The following is a 20974-nucleotide window of genomic DNA, read 5'->3' as shown; positions in this document are numbered from 1 at the left end:
GCTAATTGTTTTGCACCTAATTTTGATGTTACAACATGACGGATGAAGAAGTTCAGATACTAATGCTTAAAAACGGATTAGTAAGAACATTCATTGAAAAAACCTCGTTTAAAAAGGTTTCTTTCAATCCATTCAGAATAAAATGGAATTTATATAAATTTCAAACAAGAGATCTCAATTAATTTAACGACAAACAATTTATGATAGTTTATGAATTTATCAGATAAGCAAAGATTTAAAATAAATTTAAACAAACTAAGATATTAAAAATTTCAACATCTCCGTATACATCTAGAAAGAGATTCACGGGATACTCCAAATAACATTAAAAATAATGTCTAAGTCATAGAGTAATAAACATAGATAAAGGGAGTAAACGCAATTTTTACACATTCCCAACATGGTTAGATTACGTTGTCGGATTGTTATTTATTCTCAAATTCATAATTTTACTATATCGTTAAGAGTGTATATTATATTGAATGAAATATATTTATTTGATATTATATTATTTCCGATTAATTATGCAAATTTGAATATTTGGAATCCGATATTTTTCCTAATTGTCGAATTTATTATATATTTATTATTTTTGTATCTACCTGCTGAAATCCAAGGTTTGGCAACTTTTGCTCTCCTAGTGTCATCGGTTGTTTCACGTCGTTTGGCGCGCTTGAAGTTTGTTTTCTGAATTTCTGATATATTTTGGTACTTATTTTAATATATTTTGAGTTAATATGAGACGATGATTCACAATGGGACATAAGAAGTACGTTCCTTGTGGAGAAACTCGCGAATTGAGTGAAATATCGTATCACTGATATGTTTTCATTTCCGCGCGCTTCATCTCAAATTTGATAGTTCATGTTGGGGACAAAATTTGCCTACTGAAAATAACATATGCTCCCTCTATCTAAGTTTTTTACTCTGAGGTCTAGGTTCACATGTTGTTCAAATCACTAATTTTGAAAGAAAGCGATAGATCTGTGAATAATCTGAAACTAATCAAATCCATACATGATATGATGTCACTGAATTTTGTTTTTCGATAACCTGTTTGGATTTTTCATAGTTCTTATGACGATATCAACACGAAATTTTGCAAGAAGCTTGGAATGGATATTTAATAGCGGATGACTTGAAAAAGTCACTCTACATCCAAATGAAAATATCTAGAATTTATGTCGAATCTGCAGTTTCAACATTAATAGAAAAAACAAATAATTCGAAAACCATATTTGTGGAACCCCTATTGGACATTATGAACTTAACAGCGGCATTCGATATTTACCCTGGAAATTTCAAGTTATTGGGTGCTTCTGTTTGAAAAGTAATGTGTATTCGAACATAATAAAAAATAGCAGTATATAACGGATATTAAGGATAAAGCAAAGGTGGAAAATGGAAAAAGTCAATAAAATCCATTTTCCACATCATTTTTCATCAGAGATTGCCTCTTCGATTATTTAATAAATACAACTATAAATCATAACATTGATTCGAGGTCATACATGCAGTGATGAAGAACGACCTTATTGTGAGGAATGAAGAGGACAAGGACTGTGAGTTAACTTTGATGAAAAAAAGCTACAGAAATCATATGATAGTTTATCAGATTTCTCGCGGAAGATCTCCTGTCTATATTATCCGGCGAGAATTGTTATATGAAAAAAAGTTTCAACTGAGTGTAAAATCTACATAATACTGAGATTCATCGACACATATGCTTGATTGTTTGAAATTAATATTTTGTATTTGCTCTTTCTCAAAAGAATATATATATATATATATCTACATTGCAAATTTCACAAAATTATTACCATCAGTAAATCGGTTTATTTTTCGAAATTTTTTCTTGATTTTTAAACATCGTAATCTATATTCGAAGTAAAAATCGAAATTTTTGAATCCGATTGCAGAGACAGGGAGAGAGAGAGAAATTGTAAGAAGTAACAAACTAAGCGTTTTTTAACTGAATATTATGCGTTTCATTTATGGTTCTAGATCAAAGCAACACAAAAAAAATATATAAAAAATTAACCAAGTGACTGCTCAGTTCAAAAGAAATTAACGATTCTTCCTATTAGAACTATCAATTTTCATGAGGTTTCCACATGATTTTTTCAAAAATTATTCTACCGGTTGTTTTTTTCGAGGTATATAACTTTAAGTTGGCAATACTGTTCAAGATGGCGACCAATTTAACAGCTGTCAAGTGATTTATTCTCAGTTTGGTTAGGCAATTCATCATGAATAGACTCACGCCTGAACAACGCTTGCAAATAGTGCAATTTTATTTCGAAAATAATGGTTCTGTGCGGAATACGTATCGCGCACTACGTCCATTTTATTTTGTTTAGCGATGAAGCGCACTTCTGGTTGAATGGCTACGTCAACAAACAAAACTGCCGCATTTGGAGTGAAGCTATTCCTCAAGTGTATGTCGAAACACCGTTACATCCAGAAAAACTGACTGTTTGGTGCGCTTTATGGGCTGGTGGAATCATTGGTCCGTACATCTTCAAAAACGATGATGGCTAGAACGTTACAGTCAATGGTGATCGGTATAGAGCCATGATTACTAACTTTTTCATTCCTGAATTGAACAACCATGATGTCCAGGAGATGTGGTTTCAACAAGACGGCGCAACATGTCACACAGCTCGTGCCACAATCGATTTATTGAAAGACACGTTTGGTGACCGCCTAATTTCACTAATTGGACCTGTGAATTGGCCTCCAAGATCTTATGATTTAACACCGCTAGACTACTTTCTGTGGGGCTATGTAAAGTCATTGGTCTATGCAGATAAGCCACAAACCCTTGACCATTTGGAAGACAACATTCGCCGTGTTATTGCCGATATACGGCCACTAATGTTGGAAAAAGTAATCGAAAATTGGACGTCCTGATTGGACTATATCCGAGCCAGCCGTGGTGGTCATATGCCAGAATAGTTATTTATAATACAAGTGCAGAAGGCATTGATATTCTTCCACGAGTTCAAAATTCAAAAACGAGCCACGAAGTGGCGAGTTTTTAAATGAACGAGTGGTAGAATGAGCCTTCTGTACGAGTATTATACATTATTTTCTGTAATTCATTTCATTTTTATTGAAATTAATGAAATATTTCCATAAATATCATTTAGTGATTTTTGTATTGAAAAATTTTGGTTGGCAGAACTGATTTCTTCAAGGCAAATTGATGAATTGACAGATAAAGCCGTGGCAGAAAGCTCGGAGTACCAACATATAATAATGAAATATAACCATGAAAACTGTGCGTTTCTGATATATTCTCGCACGATTTTGTTCTACAAGATGTGGAAGAATGAACGGAATAACCACAGAATTAGAGAAATCATATTTAAAATGTAATGCCACAAGATTACCTTGCGGATAAATAAAATTCATGTCAATCGAATAATCCATCGTTGTTTTATTGCAATTTAAAGTTCTAAAGCTCTAAAAAAAACACCCTTTATCTTGCAATATTTTAAGTATACATATTACTCGACATATTATCAATTTTATATGTGTAGTTCAAGAATATTACTTTTTTGATGGCAATTATTTATGCATGTGCTACTTAACTGTTACATGTATGAGTGAATATTATTATTATTATGGTGAACCTTATTTATCGGTTTGGATTTAGTCGGAAGGCGTTATTTCACAATTTAAAGTATACAGTTCGGCCATGAAAGCCCTGCTATATATTCTAAAACATAAACAACGAACATTTTTATGGATACTAAAACCCCCCTTCAGAAATTTTCATTATTGCGAATAATAAACCAAAATTGCAACGGCAATGAAATAATATGAGCAGCATCTCAACGAGGCACCTTGAGCTTTGGCAAGCGCAGTTGCATGTAGCAAGCAAACCAGGGAATTTATTTTGGGGGCTCGTCTTCCGCTTACACCGACATAGGGCGATCGATAGATAGACTATGACGTCAGGATTTACGCAACAGTTCTACTGATGCAATGTTGACCCATTTCTGGAGAAGCTAGGCGCACTTTGTTTATGCGCGATATCGAGGCATTATCTGGCACGGTTGACAAATCAAGTCTGTTGCACCAACTTTGTGGTTTCACTTGCTAGTCACATCCCAGGTTGACGTTAAATAAGTAAATAACAACAACACATAGAACGGGTTTTTTTAAGCTGTATGCCTAACAATTCACAGTTGAGAATGTCCTCAGAGTATTGAACATGGTTAGAGGGAGCATATGTCATTTTCTGTAAGCAAATTTTGTCCCCAACAGGATCTAGCAAATTTGACATGAAGCGCGCGGAAATGAAAACATATCAGTAATACGATATTCCACTCAATTCGCGATTGTCTGCACAAAGAACGCAATTCTTATGTCCCATAGTGAATAAACGTTTCTTATCAACTCAAAATATATTGAAATAAATACCTAAATATATCAGAAATTCAGAAAACAAACTTCAACCGCGCCAAACGACGTGAAACAACCGATGACATTAGGAGAGCAAAAGTTGCCAAACCTTGGATTTCAGCAGGTAGATACAGAAAACAATAAATATTTGCTCATTATAAATTCGACAATTAGGAAAAAAATCGGATTCCAAGTATTCAAATTTGCATATTTAATCGGGAATCAATCGAATAAATATATTTCATTCAATATAATATACATTCATAACGATATAGGGAAATTGTGGATTTGAAAATATATCACAATCCGACAAAGTAATATAACCATCATGGGGACATGTGAAAATTGCATATACGCCCTCTATCTATGTTTAGGTATTACTCTATAAGAATGTCAAACTGTGTTGACTTTTCTGTTCAATAAAGTTTGGCAATTCAGCATAAATCGTTTAATGCAAGAACAACTTTTCCAAATTGAAAGATAAATAAATAAATATAATCTATCAGATTATAGTAATAAAAATTAATTGCAATAATATTTCTGTCTTATATCATAATTTAAAGTTCCCAAGCTTTTAAAAAACACCCATTATAAGGAAAAGAGGAAATTGAAGTTTATTCATTCCTTATTTTCCATATGAAGTGAATTTGCATCAAGTAGAGACCCCAACAATAAAATAATTCTAATGGCACTTTCTATATTTGAATATCAGAATTTTAAAGATCATGAAATTTTCTTATTCACTGTTTGTAATAAATAATTAAAAAAATATATGTTTATTCTCAAATAAATCTGCATAACTTAAAAATCCAGAAATTTTGCAATATCAACACGTGGCTGCTTAATTCGAAATGAAATCATAGAATTTTCCTATTAGAACCACCGATTTTTATGGAGTTTTCACATAATTTCTCCACACAATAATCTATATTTTAGAATGACAATATTTTTAATTTAAGAATGAAAAAATAGTTGGTTATTTTCCGTTTTTTGCAAAAGAATTGTTGATATGTTCTATGTACAAAGCACCGATCTATTTTTAAACTATTCGCGAAAAAAATCTATAAAATATCATTACAAAAGAGGTAAAACTATAATAATTGAAAAAATAAACGACCGTCGTACAATGCTGACTTCTACTTATATTCTTCGTAAAGGGAAGGAAGATAAAGTGAATGTACAACTTCGTTCACCTTACAAAGTTTGGTCATCGAGGGAGCGCCAATGGGAAAATGAACGGATACCTAATGTTTGATTGACACGTGGAAAGCCACGAGGTGGTAATCCCTCTTAACTACCGAACTTTAAGTCATATACGGGGTTATTAAAAAAATATATAACCATAATTCGAAAAAATCACTGGGTGAATTTCACACATCAACGAAACTGACAGGTTTCAAGACCACCTAAGACCACAAGGTCTCTTATTCTGAATGGAAAAGCGAGTCGAAGAATGAATTAATCTGCATCCTCTACTCAAGTGGCCTCTCTTGATAGACAATATTGTTGTATCCTCGTGGGCAGCTTCATTAAGCAATATTTACCAGTTGGCTCATATAAAGCCAACGGAAAATCATTATTCAATAATGCTGTACATTCATATCGTTGACCTTGTTGTTTGCGTGTAGTTTGTCCTAATATGAATATGTTGATAAACACTGCACACGGAAATTTTTTTTCAGAATCTCTTTGTGGGTTATCAATTCATATTAGTATTCGATTTCAAGGACAAGCGAAAAAATGTGAGGAGATGTTTTTCTAAGAATCACTGCCAAAATGACAGATTAGTTAAAGTGAATAGTAATATTCATAGAGTACTAAACATAGATAGAAGGAGTATAAGCAATTTTTACATGTTTCCAACATGGTTAGATTACGTTGTCGGATTGTGATATATTTTCTAATCCACAATTTTGCTATATCACTATATGAATATATGAAATATAATTATTTGAGTGATTCCCAATTAAATATACAAATTTGAATATTTGGAATCCGATATTTTTCCTAATTGTCGAATTTATAATAAGCAGAATATTTGTTATTTTCTGTATCTACCTGCTGAAATCCAAGGTTTGGCAACTTTTGCTCTCCTAGTGTCATCGGTTGTTTCAAATCGTTTGGCGCGCTTGGAGTTTGTTTTCTGAATTTCTGATATATTTAGGTATTTATTTCAATATATTTTGAGTTGATATGAATCGTTGAGTCACTATAGGACATAAGAAGTGTGTTCTTTGTGGAGAAACTCGCGAATTGACTGAATTATCGTATCACTGATATGTTTTCATTACCGCGCGCTTCATCTCATATTTGATAGTTCATGTTTGCTCACTGAAAATAACGTATGCTCCCCCTATCTATGTTTATTACTCTGAGGTTATATCGAATAAATATGTCATATACTTTTATTTTATTATTCCTTTTTATTAAACCGAATGGAATATTAAGTTAAACTATAATTTCTTCCAGTGTGACAGAATCGAAGTAGTTATTATTTATAGAGCAACAACACCTCTCTACATATAGAATGGAATTCAATAATTCATAATAAAAACAAATCACTGGAACTTAATTGTAGGCGATAGTGAAAAAACATAAGCGACTATTTGCCTTGAATATTCAATCAGTGATTTTATAGCTGTTTGTATTAACGTAGAGACTATTATTTGATGTTTGCAGTCAAAATATTGTTTTTCGAGGTCGCGTAATTAAATGTTCAAAATCTAAGGTTATTATCTTCCACAATTAAGAGTTACATAAAATTCAGGTTTCATGGTTCTTTTTTAATCTTGAGCTCCAGAAGAAATAATGTACCACATAACAATGAAGATATCGATGGACCATAGTGGAAAAGCATTTAGGCCTCGATTTAGGCTCTCTTTTATTGAAATCTGATGAAGATAATCGTCGTGTAGTAAAAATAAATCCCCTATGTTTGCATGAAAAACAAGGTTTTAATTACTTTAGTTATATAGTTATAGTTTTGTTCGAAAACTTGTTGTTGTTTCGATAGACATTATGTCTCTATCATAGAAGTCCTCGTTCCTATTGGCAAAAAATTGAGACAGTCAATTTTCACAAGCTACTATTGAAGCGAATTTTTCACCAGCAAAATTGTTCGTCATGAACAGGAATTGATGGTAATCACTTGGTGCCAGGTCCGGACTAAAAGGTGGATGCATAAGAACCTCCAAGCTAAGCTTCCTGAGCTTCTGGCAAGTTGCGTGTGGTGTGGCGTTGTCCCGATGGAACAATTCCTCTCCTATTGGTCCTATTGTTGACAGCACAATTTTGAGTAAACAGTTGTTTCGTAAGGGAGCAGTTTATAGTAGATAATTACCTGCTAATCCTAGCAAACACACACCAAAATCTTCCTGGCCGTTAATCCTAGCTTGGCCACCGTTTCCACAGCTCATCGCATTCTGACCACTACCGTTTTTGCTTGATGTTGTCGCAACTGATCTACTTTTCACCATCAGTCACCAACCGCTTTAAAAATGGGTTGATTTAGTTGTGATTCAGCAGCGATTCTCTGATGGAAATTAGGTCCATGAGGTTTTAAGTGTTAACTTGTGTGGTACCCATTATTATTATTATTATTTGAACTGGGGTCGTTTAGGTTCGGTAAACCTTCCGGGAACTGCGACCATGCAGATCCTTTGTTCTCTACTCTACTCATTCATAGAAACCCAAGAAGGTCGTCAATGACGTTAATAAAACTGACAACCTCCATAGGTGCCTTAGCCGTTACCTCTCTGGTATCCAGGACCGGCTGACCCATGTGAATGGTTTTTAGGCCAGCCAGCTCCGGACACTTGCATACCAAGTGTTCGGCTGTTTCTGCTTCCGATCCACAGAGCTTGCAAATCTCGTCTGCTGACTTTCCCATAGGGTATAAATGATGTTTGTACCGACAGTGCCCCGTCAGCAGTCCCACCATCACCCGGAGCTCGGCTAGTGACAGCTTCAGGAGCTTTTTGGAGTAGGTAGGTGAAATCGTCACGAATTTATTTGCCTGAACAAGTCTAGGAGTGTTAGTCCAGTGGATTATTCTGTTGTTCAACTCCCATAGCAGGACCGCAGCTTTATATTGGTCTTTGCCTAGCCTACAGAAAGGCTCAGGTCCAGCAGGTGTTAACCTTGATGCACTTTTTGCAAGTTCATCAGCTTTTTCATTTCCTTCAACCCCACAGTGCCCTGGTACCCATAGTAAAGTCACCTTATTTCCTCTGGCCAGTTGCTTTATGGTGTGACGGCACTCCCAAGTCAGCAGAGACCCCTGGCAACACGATCCCAGGGATCTCAGCGTGGTTTGGCTATCCGTGGTGATGTAGATATGCGCCCCCTTGAGTTTCGTTTTAAGACACTCCTGAGCGCATACATAAACAGCCATTATCTCGGTCTGTAGAATCGATTATGTTGCGATTGGGTCCATGAGGTTTTTTGCGTTAACTCGTGTGGTACCCATACATCGAGCTTCTTCTTGAGACCAGCCTTAAGGAAACGGTTCCAAAATTTTTTTATGCAATCTTCAACTCTTGACAATCGACACAGTGTTTACATGACGGTCGGATTCGACATTGTTTATGATTTTATCGGCATTTTCGAAAATTGTCCTTTCAGTGCGTGATGCATTTTTGACGTCGAAATAACTGGAACGGAATCGACAAAATCGAAATGGCACGTGATTGGTTGTTACAGTATCAGGACCATAAACAATATTCACATTTTCAGCCGCCTGGCTCGCTAGTATTTTTTCTTTTCGTATTTTTTCTTTTCTAGAGTCCATCTTTGACGCGCGCTCAAACTGAACTTTTTCAACTAATCGCAAACCTGTCAAAAGAGTTTTTGTAGTACAAGATGTCATCTTTCTAACGCTATCTAGTGGGTTCCGATCGGTGTCATACAACGCGAGATACATATAACTAAAGCCATCTATTGGAAAAATAATGGATTTCTTTTTACTACACCTAATACATTCGAACGAATTGACGATCGCAAATTAGCTGAATATAAGAAAGGCATTATTTTATTCCACCAATAACTGCAATAAATAAATCAAATTGAAAATATTAATAATTTATACGATGAGGCGATACGATAACTGTATTGCCATCTAGCGTTTATGTACCGAATCTTTACAATTACGAATTAAGAATTCTGTACTTACCACCACCAGGAAGTTGATGAGCTTTCTGAAATAAAAAAAAACATCGTCAGAATGAGAATGCAATATCGACAGTAGCAATTAGAAATTAATGAGACACAAGAAATTAGGAGAATTCCTAATATTTATTTGAAGTCTTAAATGGTGGATGCGCTTTGTCCAGTTGCATATAAAGTTAATAAACATGTGGAAACTCTATTTTAACTCAGAGTTATCAAAAATCTCAATGGGTACCATTTTTTATAGATAAATAAATCAGTTAATATAACGGATTTTTTTCTAAAGCACTCCTGCCTAGTTACCTACCTATGCCACTCAATATAGAAAATATAGACATATGGAATTATCTAAAGAGGGGAATATTGACAATAATTGGAAAGATGGATCTCTTACAGAGTATTCTCTAGTTGAACCTCTTCTAATTTATTCTCCTCAAGAGAATGAAATAATTGTTTTACGAAATGATATTCAGGAATATTTAAAACAGAAGATCATTTCAATAATGATCATCTTCAAAATGACGGTCAAAATTACTGATTCCATACATATAATCAGTCATTGAATGATACATATCTCCTCTATATCTGGAATCAATTCTCCGATAGCATAATTATTTATATACATCATCCCAATTAGGATTAAGATTGTCCATGTTTACTTAAACCCAGTGCTTTTTTGCATTGGCTAAAGATAACTTATAGTTGCAGAAAAAGCAAATAAATTACATGCACCTACTTATTAAGTCATAATAAGATATACTCGGTGCTGAAAGCATTCTCTTGCTGTCTTAATGTCAAATATCTGATATTAAATTCCGAGTAAACAAAGTGTAGGATACCTACCTACTTGAAATGAAAAACCAATGGAAAATTTTCGCATTAGAATTCTTAAAAATATAATGAAGATGTACCATTCCACTTGTTGAATTCGTTTTGTATAACAGGGGTTTACCACTATTATTCATTCATGAGCAATCATGTAGTTTTTTATGATGGACTAATGACATAAGTTAATTTATCGACCAATAAATAGAAATCATTTATTGAGAGATTCAAATAGACAAACAGATATGCGTGTTTATTAGCATTATTGAAAGTTTATGAGCTTTTTAGGTCAGTTTTTTCTTTATGATATACAGGGTGTATCAATTGTTCTCAAATTCTTTGGAAATATATAGAGAGTACCTAAAAGTGTAAATGGTTAAACATGTTTTTCTTACGAAACATCCTCATATATTCCCCAAATATAGGTGTGACTGTATGTTGTTTTTCTGGGAATTTTTCTTTGATTAGCGCAATAATACTTTGCTATACTTTTAACATACACATTGCCAAAACGTGACGTTTTGAAAATTATTTGGAATGAAGTTGTTAAATTCATTCGTGTTGTTATGGTGCTTGATAATTGCTCTGAATGCAATTAGTAGTGTAATATTGACATGATTGGGTAGAATTGTTTCATATATTAGGTGTACAACTTTCCAAATAAATAGATCATAGATGTCATACAATAAGCTTAGGTATTTGTAGGCATAACGACATCAAAATATTAGTAGATTTGTGCCTGCCTCATGAAGTTATTCCCGATTGAACATGTCAGCTTACGAGCCAAATTCTTGTCATTTGTCTTGTTTTAATTTTCTGCTTAATATGGAGTAATCTGCGGCTGAGGCTCATCGAATGCTCTCAAATACGAATGGTGAGAACGCTGTTAGTGAAAGAACGTTCCGAGAATAGTTTCCACGCTTCAAGGACGCTGATTTTGACGTCGAAGACCAGGGGTGAAAGAAAGAAGGTTTTCGAAGATGCAGAATTGGGGGCATTACTCGATCAAGACTCATGTCAAACGCAACAAGAATTGGCAAGGTCATTGGGAGTGACGCAACAAGCCATTCCAAAACGCATGAAAGTCTTGGGAATGATTCAGAAACAAGGAAATTGGGTGCCGTAAGAGTTTAAGCCTAGGAGTGTTGAAGGGCGTTTGTTTGCTTGTGTACATCTGCATGCAAGGCAAAGACGGAAGGGATTTCTCCATAGCGTTGTCACTGGAGGCTAAAAATGGTTTCATTACAATAATCCCAAGCGCAGAAAATCATGGGGATATCCCGACCATGCTTCCACATCGACGGCCAAACCGAATATTCACGTTTCCAACGTCATGCTCAGTATTTGGTTGGACCAGCTCGACGTAGTGTATTATGAGTTATTAAAACCGACTGAAACAATTACAGGCGATTGTCATTGAACGAAATTAATGCGTTTGAGTCGAGCATTGAGAGACAAATGGTCGCAATACAACGAGAGACATGATAAAGTGATTTTACAGCATGACAATGCTCGACCCCATGTTGCGGAAATGGTCAAGACATACTTGAAATGTTGGAATGGGAAGTCCAGATTTCGGAAAAAAACGGCGAAAGCAAAGTTGTACAGCAATGTAACACAGAAAGACAAAATTTGATTGTTGTTAGAACTGCCATGAAATTTTCAAAATAACAAACTGTGGTGGAGCTGTGGTTCCAACAAGACGGCGCAACATGTCACACAGCTCGTGCCACAATCGATTTATTGAAAGACACGTTTGGTGACCGCCTAATTTCACGTTTTGGACCTGTGAATTGACCTCCAAGATCTTGAGATTTAACACCGCTAGACTACTTTCTGTGGGGCTATGTAAAGTCATTGGTCTATGCGGATAAGCCACAAACCCTTGACCATTTGGAAGCAACATTCGCCGTGTTATTGCCGATATACGGCCACAAATGTTGGAAAAAGTCATCGAAAATTGGACGTCCAGATTGGACTACATCCGAGCCAGCCGTGGCGGTCATATGCCAGAAATCATATTTAAAATGTAATGCCACAAGATTATCCTGCGGATAAATAAAATTCATGTCAATCATCGTTGTTTTATTGCAATTTAAAGTTCTATAGCTCTAAAAAAAATACCCTTTATAAGAACAGTTCAATTCACATTGAGAACAAAAATTCACAAACATTTTCAAAAATAATTTTGCACATTACTTGTTTCTGCTGTTGCTGCTGCTGTGGTTGCTGGTCGTATCTAAAGCGTATCCTCTGTACACCAGAACTTTCCAAACTTTTGGGATCCAAAGAATGCCTCCTCGGTTTCGCATAACCTGGTATCTCTATCTCCTTCTTACTCTTCAACCAATTGAAGTAATACGTCATTGTATCCGCATTATGTTAACATCGCGTCATTCGAATTATTCTTAACAAAAACACGAGAATCAAAACAAAATTCTTCACCTGATTCGAAATGGAAATTCGACAAATGAAATTCATTTTTATCACAGCCTGGCCAAGTACAAGCGCCGTACTCGATATTATCAAGTAACCACTGATTTGATTGACGCGAACATCTACATAAGAACTGAAAGCCTGCTTGCCTTTCAGCATGACAATTGTACCTACTACTTTTTTTTACCCACAGGTTCAATTTCATGAAGAACGATTTCCTTGAGGTCGACTTTGAATTATATTAGGATTAATTACGGTTACATAAGTTATAATTATGATACATAGTATCGAATGAGTCTGATACATTCTTCCGCTACTTATACAGGAGGAAAAAACATCGAACATTTTGGACCATAATTCATTATTTCCTCCTATCCTACCAAATATCTACTTCAAATCAGAAAAAGAACACAATCCTTTCAATGTCATTTAATTGAAAATTATACAGGGTGTTACACCATTACGGTTAAGCGCTGAAATTTTTCGAATTATTTTTCGACACAGTATCATTAGGCTCCACTAGAGATACATTCTCAAATTGTTTGGAAATACGCAGTGTGTCCCAAAAAAAGTCTAAATGACTAAAAATAGGTTTCTTCTTATGCAACACCTTGTTTTTTATTGACTTTCATATTTCATGTTTTGTACTAGGGGTGACAGTATACTTTTCACACATACAATTTCACAGGGATAATTTTATTCAAACTAGTGGAGTTGAAGCCATGAATCAAAAAACAAAATGTTGAGAAGGTTCTTGATGGACATTGGTAATTTGAAAAAATTGACCACGAAATTATTTCACATGATGTTTTAAAATAAGAGTTCAACAACAAACTTCTGGGTAACCCTGTATAGTAACTAATGGGCCACCATTTAACAAAATATTGAATATGCGAATTGAAATTAATAATTTTATCTAATAGTTTACTGAAAGAATTTCGGAAATTAAGCAATTCACGAAGAAAACTATGAGACTTCAAATTTTACCAAATATCAACTTGTTGCGTTATTTTGCACCTGAGTGTACAGGGTGGGCAAATTTCGATGTTTTAGCACTACAACTTTTAAACCAGAGGAGATAGACTAAATCTGATACCCCATTCTCGGCCTCTTTTTCAGAGAAACTAACAAGGGTATTATTCTTTTTTGGCCACCTTCTTTTGTTTTCGAGTTATAAGCGAAAATTGGAAAAATGACTATATCGAAAAACATTTATATCTCCGCCAATATTGATGATAGAGCTCTGCAATTAAAACATTATACAGGCTTTTTTTACGTAGAACCCAGTGGTGTGCTCGTCTTTTAAAAAGGGTTTTCAATTACGAAGCTATGTCCCAAAGTTATGTTTTTTCAAATGGGAACACTAGATTTCTATGCCATTTTTGGAAAGCTTAATTTTCCCTAATTTCAAAAATATATAACAATATTTGGTATGAATCAATATAAATAATAGAAAATGATCAAAAACCTTTTTTACCTGAAAGTCTCAATATTTCATAGCAATTTAGAGATTCCTATGACAAGAGCAGTGTCCTTCCATTAATCTGATTATTTCTATGCTTTTTACTAAATTCTAAAAAAATCTGAATCTAGATACATATATTTTATAAATTTTTCATTTCAAAAAGGATTCGGAAATAACGAAAAGATCCACATGATCGACTGTTTCAATCGAGAGAGTTGTAATGAGATGCACGCATTAGAAGATTATTCTCATAAATATCCAGGATTTGTCTGTATTTTTCTGTGTTCATCAACATTTGAAATCATAGAAATATTGAGACACTTAGATGAAAAAAGGGTTTTTGACCATTTTCAATTATTTATATTGATACAAACCGTACGATGGTAAATATTTTTGAAATCAGAAAAGATTGAGCTTTCAAAAAATGACACAGAAATAAGGGGTTCTCATTTAAAAAAAACATAACTTTGGTTCACTGCTTCGTAATTAGAAATCCTGCTGAAAAGACGAGCACGCTACTGGATTCTACGTAAAAAAGGGCCTGTATAATGTTTTAATATAAGAGCTCTATTATCAGTCCGTATTAACGGAGATATAAATTTTTTTCGATATCGCCTTTTTTCCAATTTTCGCTTATAACTCGAAAATAAAAGAAGGTGGCCAAAAATGAATACTACCCATGTTAGTTCCTCTGAAAAAAAGACTGAGAATGGGGTAACAAATTTTGTCTATCTCCTCTGGTTTAAAAATTGTACTGCTAAAACATCGAAATTTGCCCACCCTGTACATATACGCAAGCAATAAAAACAGTCATCTCTACACGGAAACTCATAAAAAATGAAATCACGCGTACTTGTTTTTTTATTTATTACATTCGAAGGAATAAACCATTCGAAGACAATTGTTAATTATCGTTTTGATACAGGAAACATCCTTGAGGAAAAAATATTCTGTTAATTGAACGACCCTAGTCGAAAAAATATGTCTCGAACCATAAACTTTTTAATTTACAAGTCTGGTCCAATATTTCCTTGTCTGGAATTAATCTAGGAAAAATAAATTTGCTGCTCCGCATAAATAACGCTTCCTTATGACGGGAGAAAAATTTACGATATTAGTTAGACAAGCAAACATTTGAAACAACTTGAAGTTTTTAAAATCATAACTGATATTAATCCATTTGATATTAGAAAGACGTCAAGGTCTTCATTTCCTTCATACCTGATGGGAGAAGTTATTGCTTTGAATAGCTCAAAGTGAGATTTCATTGACCTTCACAAACACTTCGAAAAAAATACACTATTATTCCAAAATAATTAGGATAGCTGTTAAAATCATTAATGATGATCTAAAATAAAAAAAGTCACAATGCAGAGGTCTCAATCCAATGTTCTAATGCTTATTAGACGTTTCTGGTGAACTGGGCGTACTTAATTTTTGAAAATTGGGTTTATGTTATCATTCGATATTTTATAGTGACCTTAAATATTTTTCCTATGTAATTACACAGTGGGAATGAAAATACTTTTCTAGAAAAAAATTCCTTTTCTTATATGATCAACTATTGAATTCTGAATAACTGTTTCAACTGTTCCATTATTCCAAATAATTTTTAAAATATCAATAAGAGCCCTGTATTAATGTAACATAACATAGTATAATAATTGTTTTCATATAATGGTATAATTATTTTCCTCAAATATATTTTTTCAACCGAACGGCTAATGAGTCGATGATGGAATAAATCTCGAAAAAAAATACGAAAAAAACTGAAATATGCATTGTGAGTATTTTGTTCATTAGACTTATTCATAATATTCTAAACGTGAAACATTTTTGAAATAGAAGAATTTGGAAATGTCGTGAAACTTTCGAATTCCAGAAAATTCAACACAGCGTGTTTTAAATAATGGGCCTGAAATTCCGAAAAAAAATTCATTATAAAAATAGGGTTCTAATTCAAAAAAATATATATATATATATATATATATATATATATATATATAATTTATGGTCGACTTGTACTCAGGTCACCTTTATAATTAACCAAATATTGCACAAAATACAAAGAACATACCGCAAATGTCAAACAATAGTCAATTAACTTATGTGTGAACACAGATTATCTAAAATCACATGAAAAAAAATTCAAAATGAATATCAGGTAGCTCGGGTGTCTATTCTCTATTGTGTTCGTATTCTTGCGAAAATTGATCGGTTTCCTGATCCTGCTTTGTAGTGTTTTTTTGAGCGCTTGTTCTCCAAACAGATTGCTCCCTCATTTAGTAACAATGTCTTTATTTTTCGAGTTTTGAACCGAGAATGGTCTCAAACGATAAGGTTCGACGATGACGGAACGTTTTGTCAGATTCAATTATGTCTATTCGTCCGATCGTTAACAAGATAACTCTTGAATGGAAAACTTCAAAAATAGGCAAAATCTGTCTAGGGGTTCCGTAAATATAGACCAAATTTTATTTTGCTGATAATTTTCGGAATGACATTCTGCATGTGAAGATAGTTAACAAGATAACTTTTGAATGGAAGTATTCAAAAATTGACAAAATCTGACTAGGGGTTCCGTAAATATGGACCAAATTTTAATTTGCTGATAATTTTAATGACATTCTGCTTGTGAAGGTAGAATAACACAAAATTTCATGTGGATCGCGTAACCAGAACCATAAAAAATTCAAGAGGAATATCGACAAGTACCCAATATTTCTGTGACCAGAATTGAAATTTCAAAGTATCAGAAATTTAGAAAACAAACTTCAAGCGCGTCAAACGATGTGAAACAACGGATGACTTTAGGAGAGCAAAAGTTGCCAAACCTTGGATTTCAGCAGATAGATGCAGAAAATTCTGCTAACTATAAATTCAACAATTAGGAAAAATATCGGATTCCAAATATTCAAATTTGCATATTTAATCAGGAATGACTCAAATAATAGTTATTTATAATACAAGTGCAGAAGGCATTGGTATTCTTCCACGAGTTCAAAATTCAAAAACGAGCCACGAAGTGGCGAGTTTTGGAATGAACGAGTGGTAGAATGAGCCTTCTGTACAAGTATTATACATTATTTTCTGTAATTCATTGCATTTTCATTGAAATTAATGAAATATTTCCATAAATATAATTTAGTGATTTTTGCATTGAAAAATGTTGGTTGGCAGAACTGATTTCTTTAAGGCAAATTGATGAATTGACAGATAAAGCCGTGGCGGAAAGTTCGGAGTACCAGCATAGAATAATAAAATATAACCATGAAAACTGTGCGTTTCTGATATATTCTCGCACGATTTTGTTCTACAAGATGTGGAAGAATGAACGGAATAACCACAGAATTGGAGAAATATATTTCATTCGATATAATACACATTCATAACGATATAGTAAAATTGTGGATATGAAAATATATCACAATCCGACAACATACATAATCTAATAATATTATAACCATGTTGGGGACATGTGAAAATTGGATATACTCCCTCTATCATATTACTCTAAGTAATGACAAATTCAAAATGATTACATTATCAGAACCATCGAAAATTCGATAAGATTATTGAAAAAGAAATACTCAATATATCAGTGACCAGAAAATGAACGGAGTTGACATTTTGAGTGTTATCATGAAATAAGAATTCCAAGCTGATTATATTATCAGAACCATCGAGAAGAATATTGAAATAGAAATATTCAATATTGCCGTAACAATAGATACGATCGGGATGAGACATAGAGTAAAGAACATAGATAGAGGGAGCATAAAGTTTTACAGATCCCCAACATGGTTAGATTACGTGTCGGATTGGGATATATTTTCAAATCCACAATTTTACCATATCGTTATGAATGTATATTATATTGAATGCAATATATTTATTTTATTGATTCCCGATTAAATATGCAAATTTGAATATTTGGAATCCGATATTTTTCTTAATTGTCGAATTTATAATAAGCAGAATATTCATTATTTTCGATATCTACCTGCTGAAATCCAAGATTTGGCAACTTTTGCTCTCCTAGTGTCATATGTTGTTTCACGTAGTTTGGCGCGCTTGAATTTTTTTTTCTGAATTTCTGATATATTTTGGTACTTATTTTAATATATTTTGAGTTAATAAGGGACGATGATTCACAATGGGACATAAGAAGTACGTTCCTTGTGAAGAAACTCGCGAATTGAGTGAAATATCGTATCACTGATATGTTTTCATCTTCGCGCACATTATGTCAAATTTGATAGTTCATGTTGAGGACAAAATTTGCTTACTGAAAATGACATATGCTTCCTCTATCTATGTTTATTACTCTGAAGGATGAGATTTTGCATGTACAGGGTGGGCAAATTTCGATGTTTTAGTACTACAACTTTTGAACCAGAGGAGATAGACAAAATCTGATAGCCACTTCTCGATCTCTTTTTCTGAGAAACTAACAAGGGTAGTATTCATTTTTGGCCACCTTCTTTTGTTTTCGAGTCATAAGCGAAAATTGGAAAAATGGCGATATCGAAAAACATTTATATCTCCGCTAAAACTGATGATAGAGCTCTGAAATTAAAACATTATACAGGCACTTTTTTACGTAGAATCCAGTGGCGTGCTCGTATTTCCAAAAGGGTTCTTAATTACGAAGCTATGACCCAAAGTTATGTTTTTTCAAATAGGAACACTAAATTTTTGTGTCATTTTCTGAAAGATTGATTTTTCCTGATTTCAAAAATATATAACATCGTATGATTCGGATCAATATAAATAATAGAAAATGGCCAAAAACCTCTTTTCACCTAAGAGTCTCAATATTTCTATGGTTTCAACTGTTGATGAACACAGAAAAATTGAGCTTTCTATAACAAGAGCAGTGTCCTTCCGCCAATCTGATTATTTCTATGCTTTTCACTTATTTCTACAAAATTCGAATCTAGATATGTTTTATAAATTTTTTATCTAAAAATTGATTTGGAAATAACGGAGAAACCACAAGATCGAATTTTTCAAAGTAAAGAGTTGTATTGAGATGCATGTATCAGGAGATTATTTACATAGGTCTCCAGAATCAATACGCACAAGTACCAATCCATTTTAAACAGCATATGAAACAATGCATATATGATTGAACTCAACATATTAATTACGAAGGGACAAACAAGAAATAATATTCAACCTAATAATGATAACAATTGCACAATGCACAGTCGACACCTCTTCTCGTTATTTCAATAGATGAATATTTGAAACTGTGTTCAAGCTACCTAGGAAACTTTTTCCAAGTTCGTTTATCTTTTCGAAACTATTTGTATAAAATAAATATAGATTCGAATTTTGTAGAAATAAGTGAAAAGCATAGAAATAATCAGATTGACGGAAGGACACTGCTCTTGTTATAGAAAGGCTCATCAACAGTTGAAACCATAGAAATATTGAGACTCTTAAGTAAAAAAAGGTTTTTGACCATTTTCTGTTATTTATTTTGATACGAATCATACGATGTTATATATTTTTGAAATCAGGAAAAATCAATCTTTCAGAAAATGACACAAAAATTTAGTGTTCCTATTTGAAAAAACATAACTTTGGGTCATAGCTTCGTAATTAAGAACCCTTTTGGAAATACGAGCACGCCACTGGATTCTACGTAAAAAAGTGCCTGTATAATGTTTTAATTTCAGAGCTCTATCATCAGTTTTAGCGGAGATATAAATGTTTTTCGATATCGCCATTTTTCCAATTTTCGCTTATAACTCGAAAACAAAAGAAGGTGGCCAAAAATGAATACTACCCTTGTTAGTTTCTCAGAAAAAGAGATCGAGAAGTGGCTATCAGATTTTGTCTATCTCCTCTGGTTCAAAAGTTGTAGTGCTAAAACATCGAAATTTGCCCACCCTGTACATTTAGAATACCAATTTCCAGTTTCGTGCAAAACGTCGTCAAAACCATAAAAAATTCCCAAACCCCTAAAAATGAATTACATATTATTCTGTTGGGAGATAAAAAACAAAATTGATCCCAGCATATGTACGCAATTTCTAGCAGTTTTATGATTCACCACTAGCTGCACGCAAATTTCGTATTCGTTTTTTCTCGAAAACACGTGGATTTTATAAATGTTAAACGAAATTTTGCAATAAATAAAACTGTCATATGTTTCATTTTAAGTCGTCATCATCGATTCATTTAATGTTGGAAAATACTATCCTTTGCAACACCGGTAACGTTGAAGTTTAATTGCCATCTAAATCGATTCTATACCTGTTATTATTCGGTTGACACTTCAGTGGAAGGTTGTTAAATTTTAGGATAAAGTTTGAATTGATGGATGCAAGTTTTATATCTGTTAGAAGTCGTTGGATATGAGTTGTAATTGATCGATGTAACGTGTAACGTCTAAGTAATTCCTCGGATGGTTTTCCCTATCAGGAATTGGTCCTTCTAGTTGGATATTCAATTTTGTGATGCGGAATTATTAGATATTATATTATTATAAAATGAGGAAATGCCATTCTCAAATTAAAACAAGCACTTTTGAGAAACCAGAAAATCAATCAGTTCTTCAAGAATAAAAAAACAATACAACCGAAAGTTCTGCGAATTTTTTCAAACGGTTAACTTTCTATTTATAATATTTAGATTAATTAAGGAAAATATTACCAA

General features: G+C 33.5%; 1 protein-coding gene across 2 annotated transcripts in view; it reads right to left on the bottom strand.

Annotated features, from left to right (window-relative positions):
• Positions 1-20974, bottom strand: part of LOC123678808 (5'-AMP-activated protein kinase subunit gamma-2) — a 140919-nt gene that overhangs the window by 85184 nt on the left and 34761 nt on the right. For both annotated transcript variants that reach the window (XM_045616038.1, XM_045616039.1), the window contains exon 5: positions 9584-9608. In XM_045616038.1, the coding sequence (XP_045471994.1) occupies positions 9584-9608 (25 nt within the window). The remainder of the gene's footprint in view (positions 1-9583; positions 9609-20974) is intronic.

Source organism: Harmonia axyridis, chromosome 4, assembly GCF_914767665.1.
Source record: "Harmonia axyridis chromosome 4, icHarAxyr1.1, whole genome shotgun sequence".
Lineage (NCBI taxonomy): Eukaryota > Metazoa > Arthropoda > Insecta > Coleoptera > Coccinellidae > Harmonia > Harmonia axyridis.
This window is presented reverse-complemented; position numbering and strand designations above follow the sequence as displayed.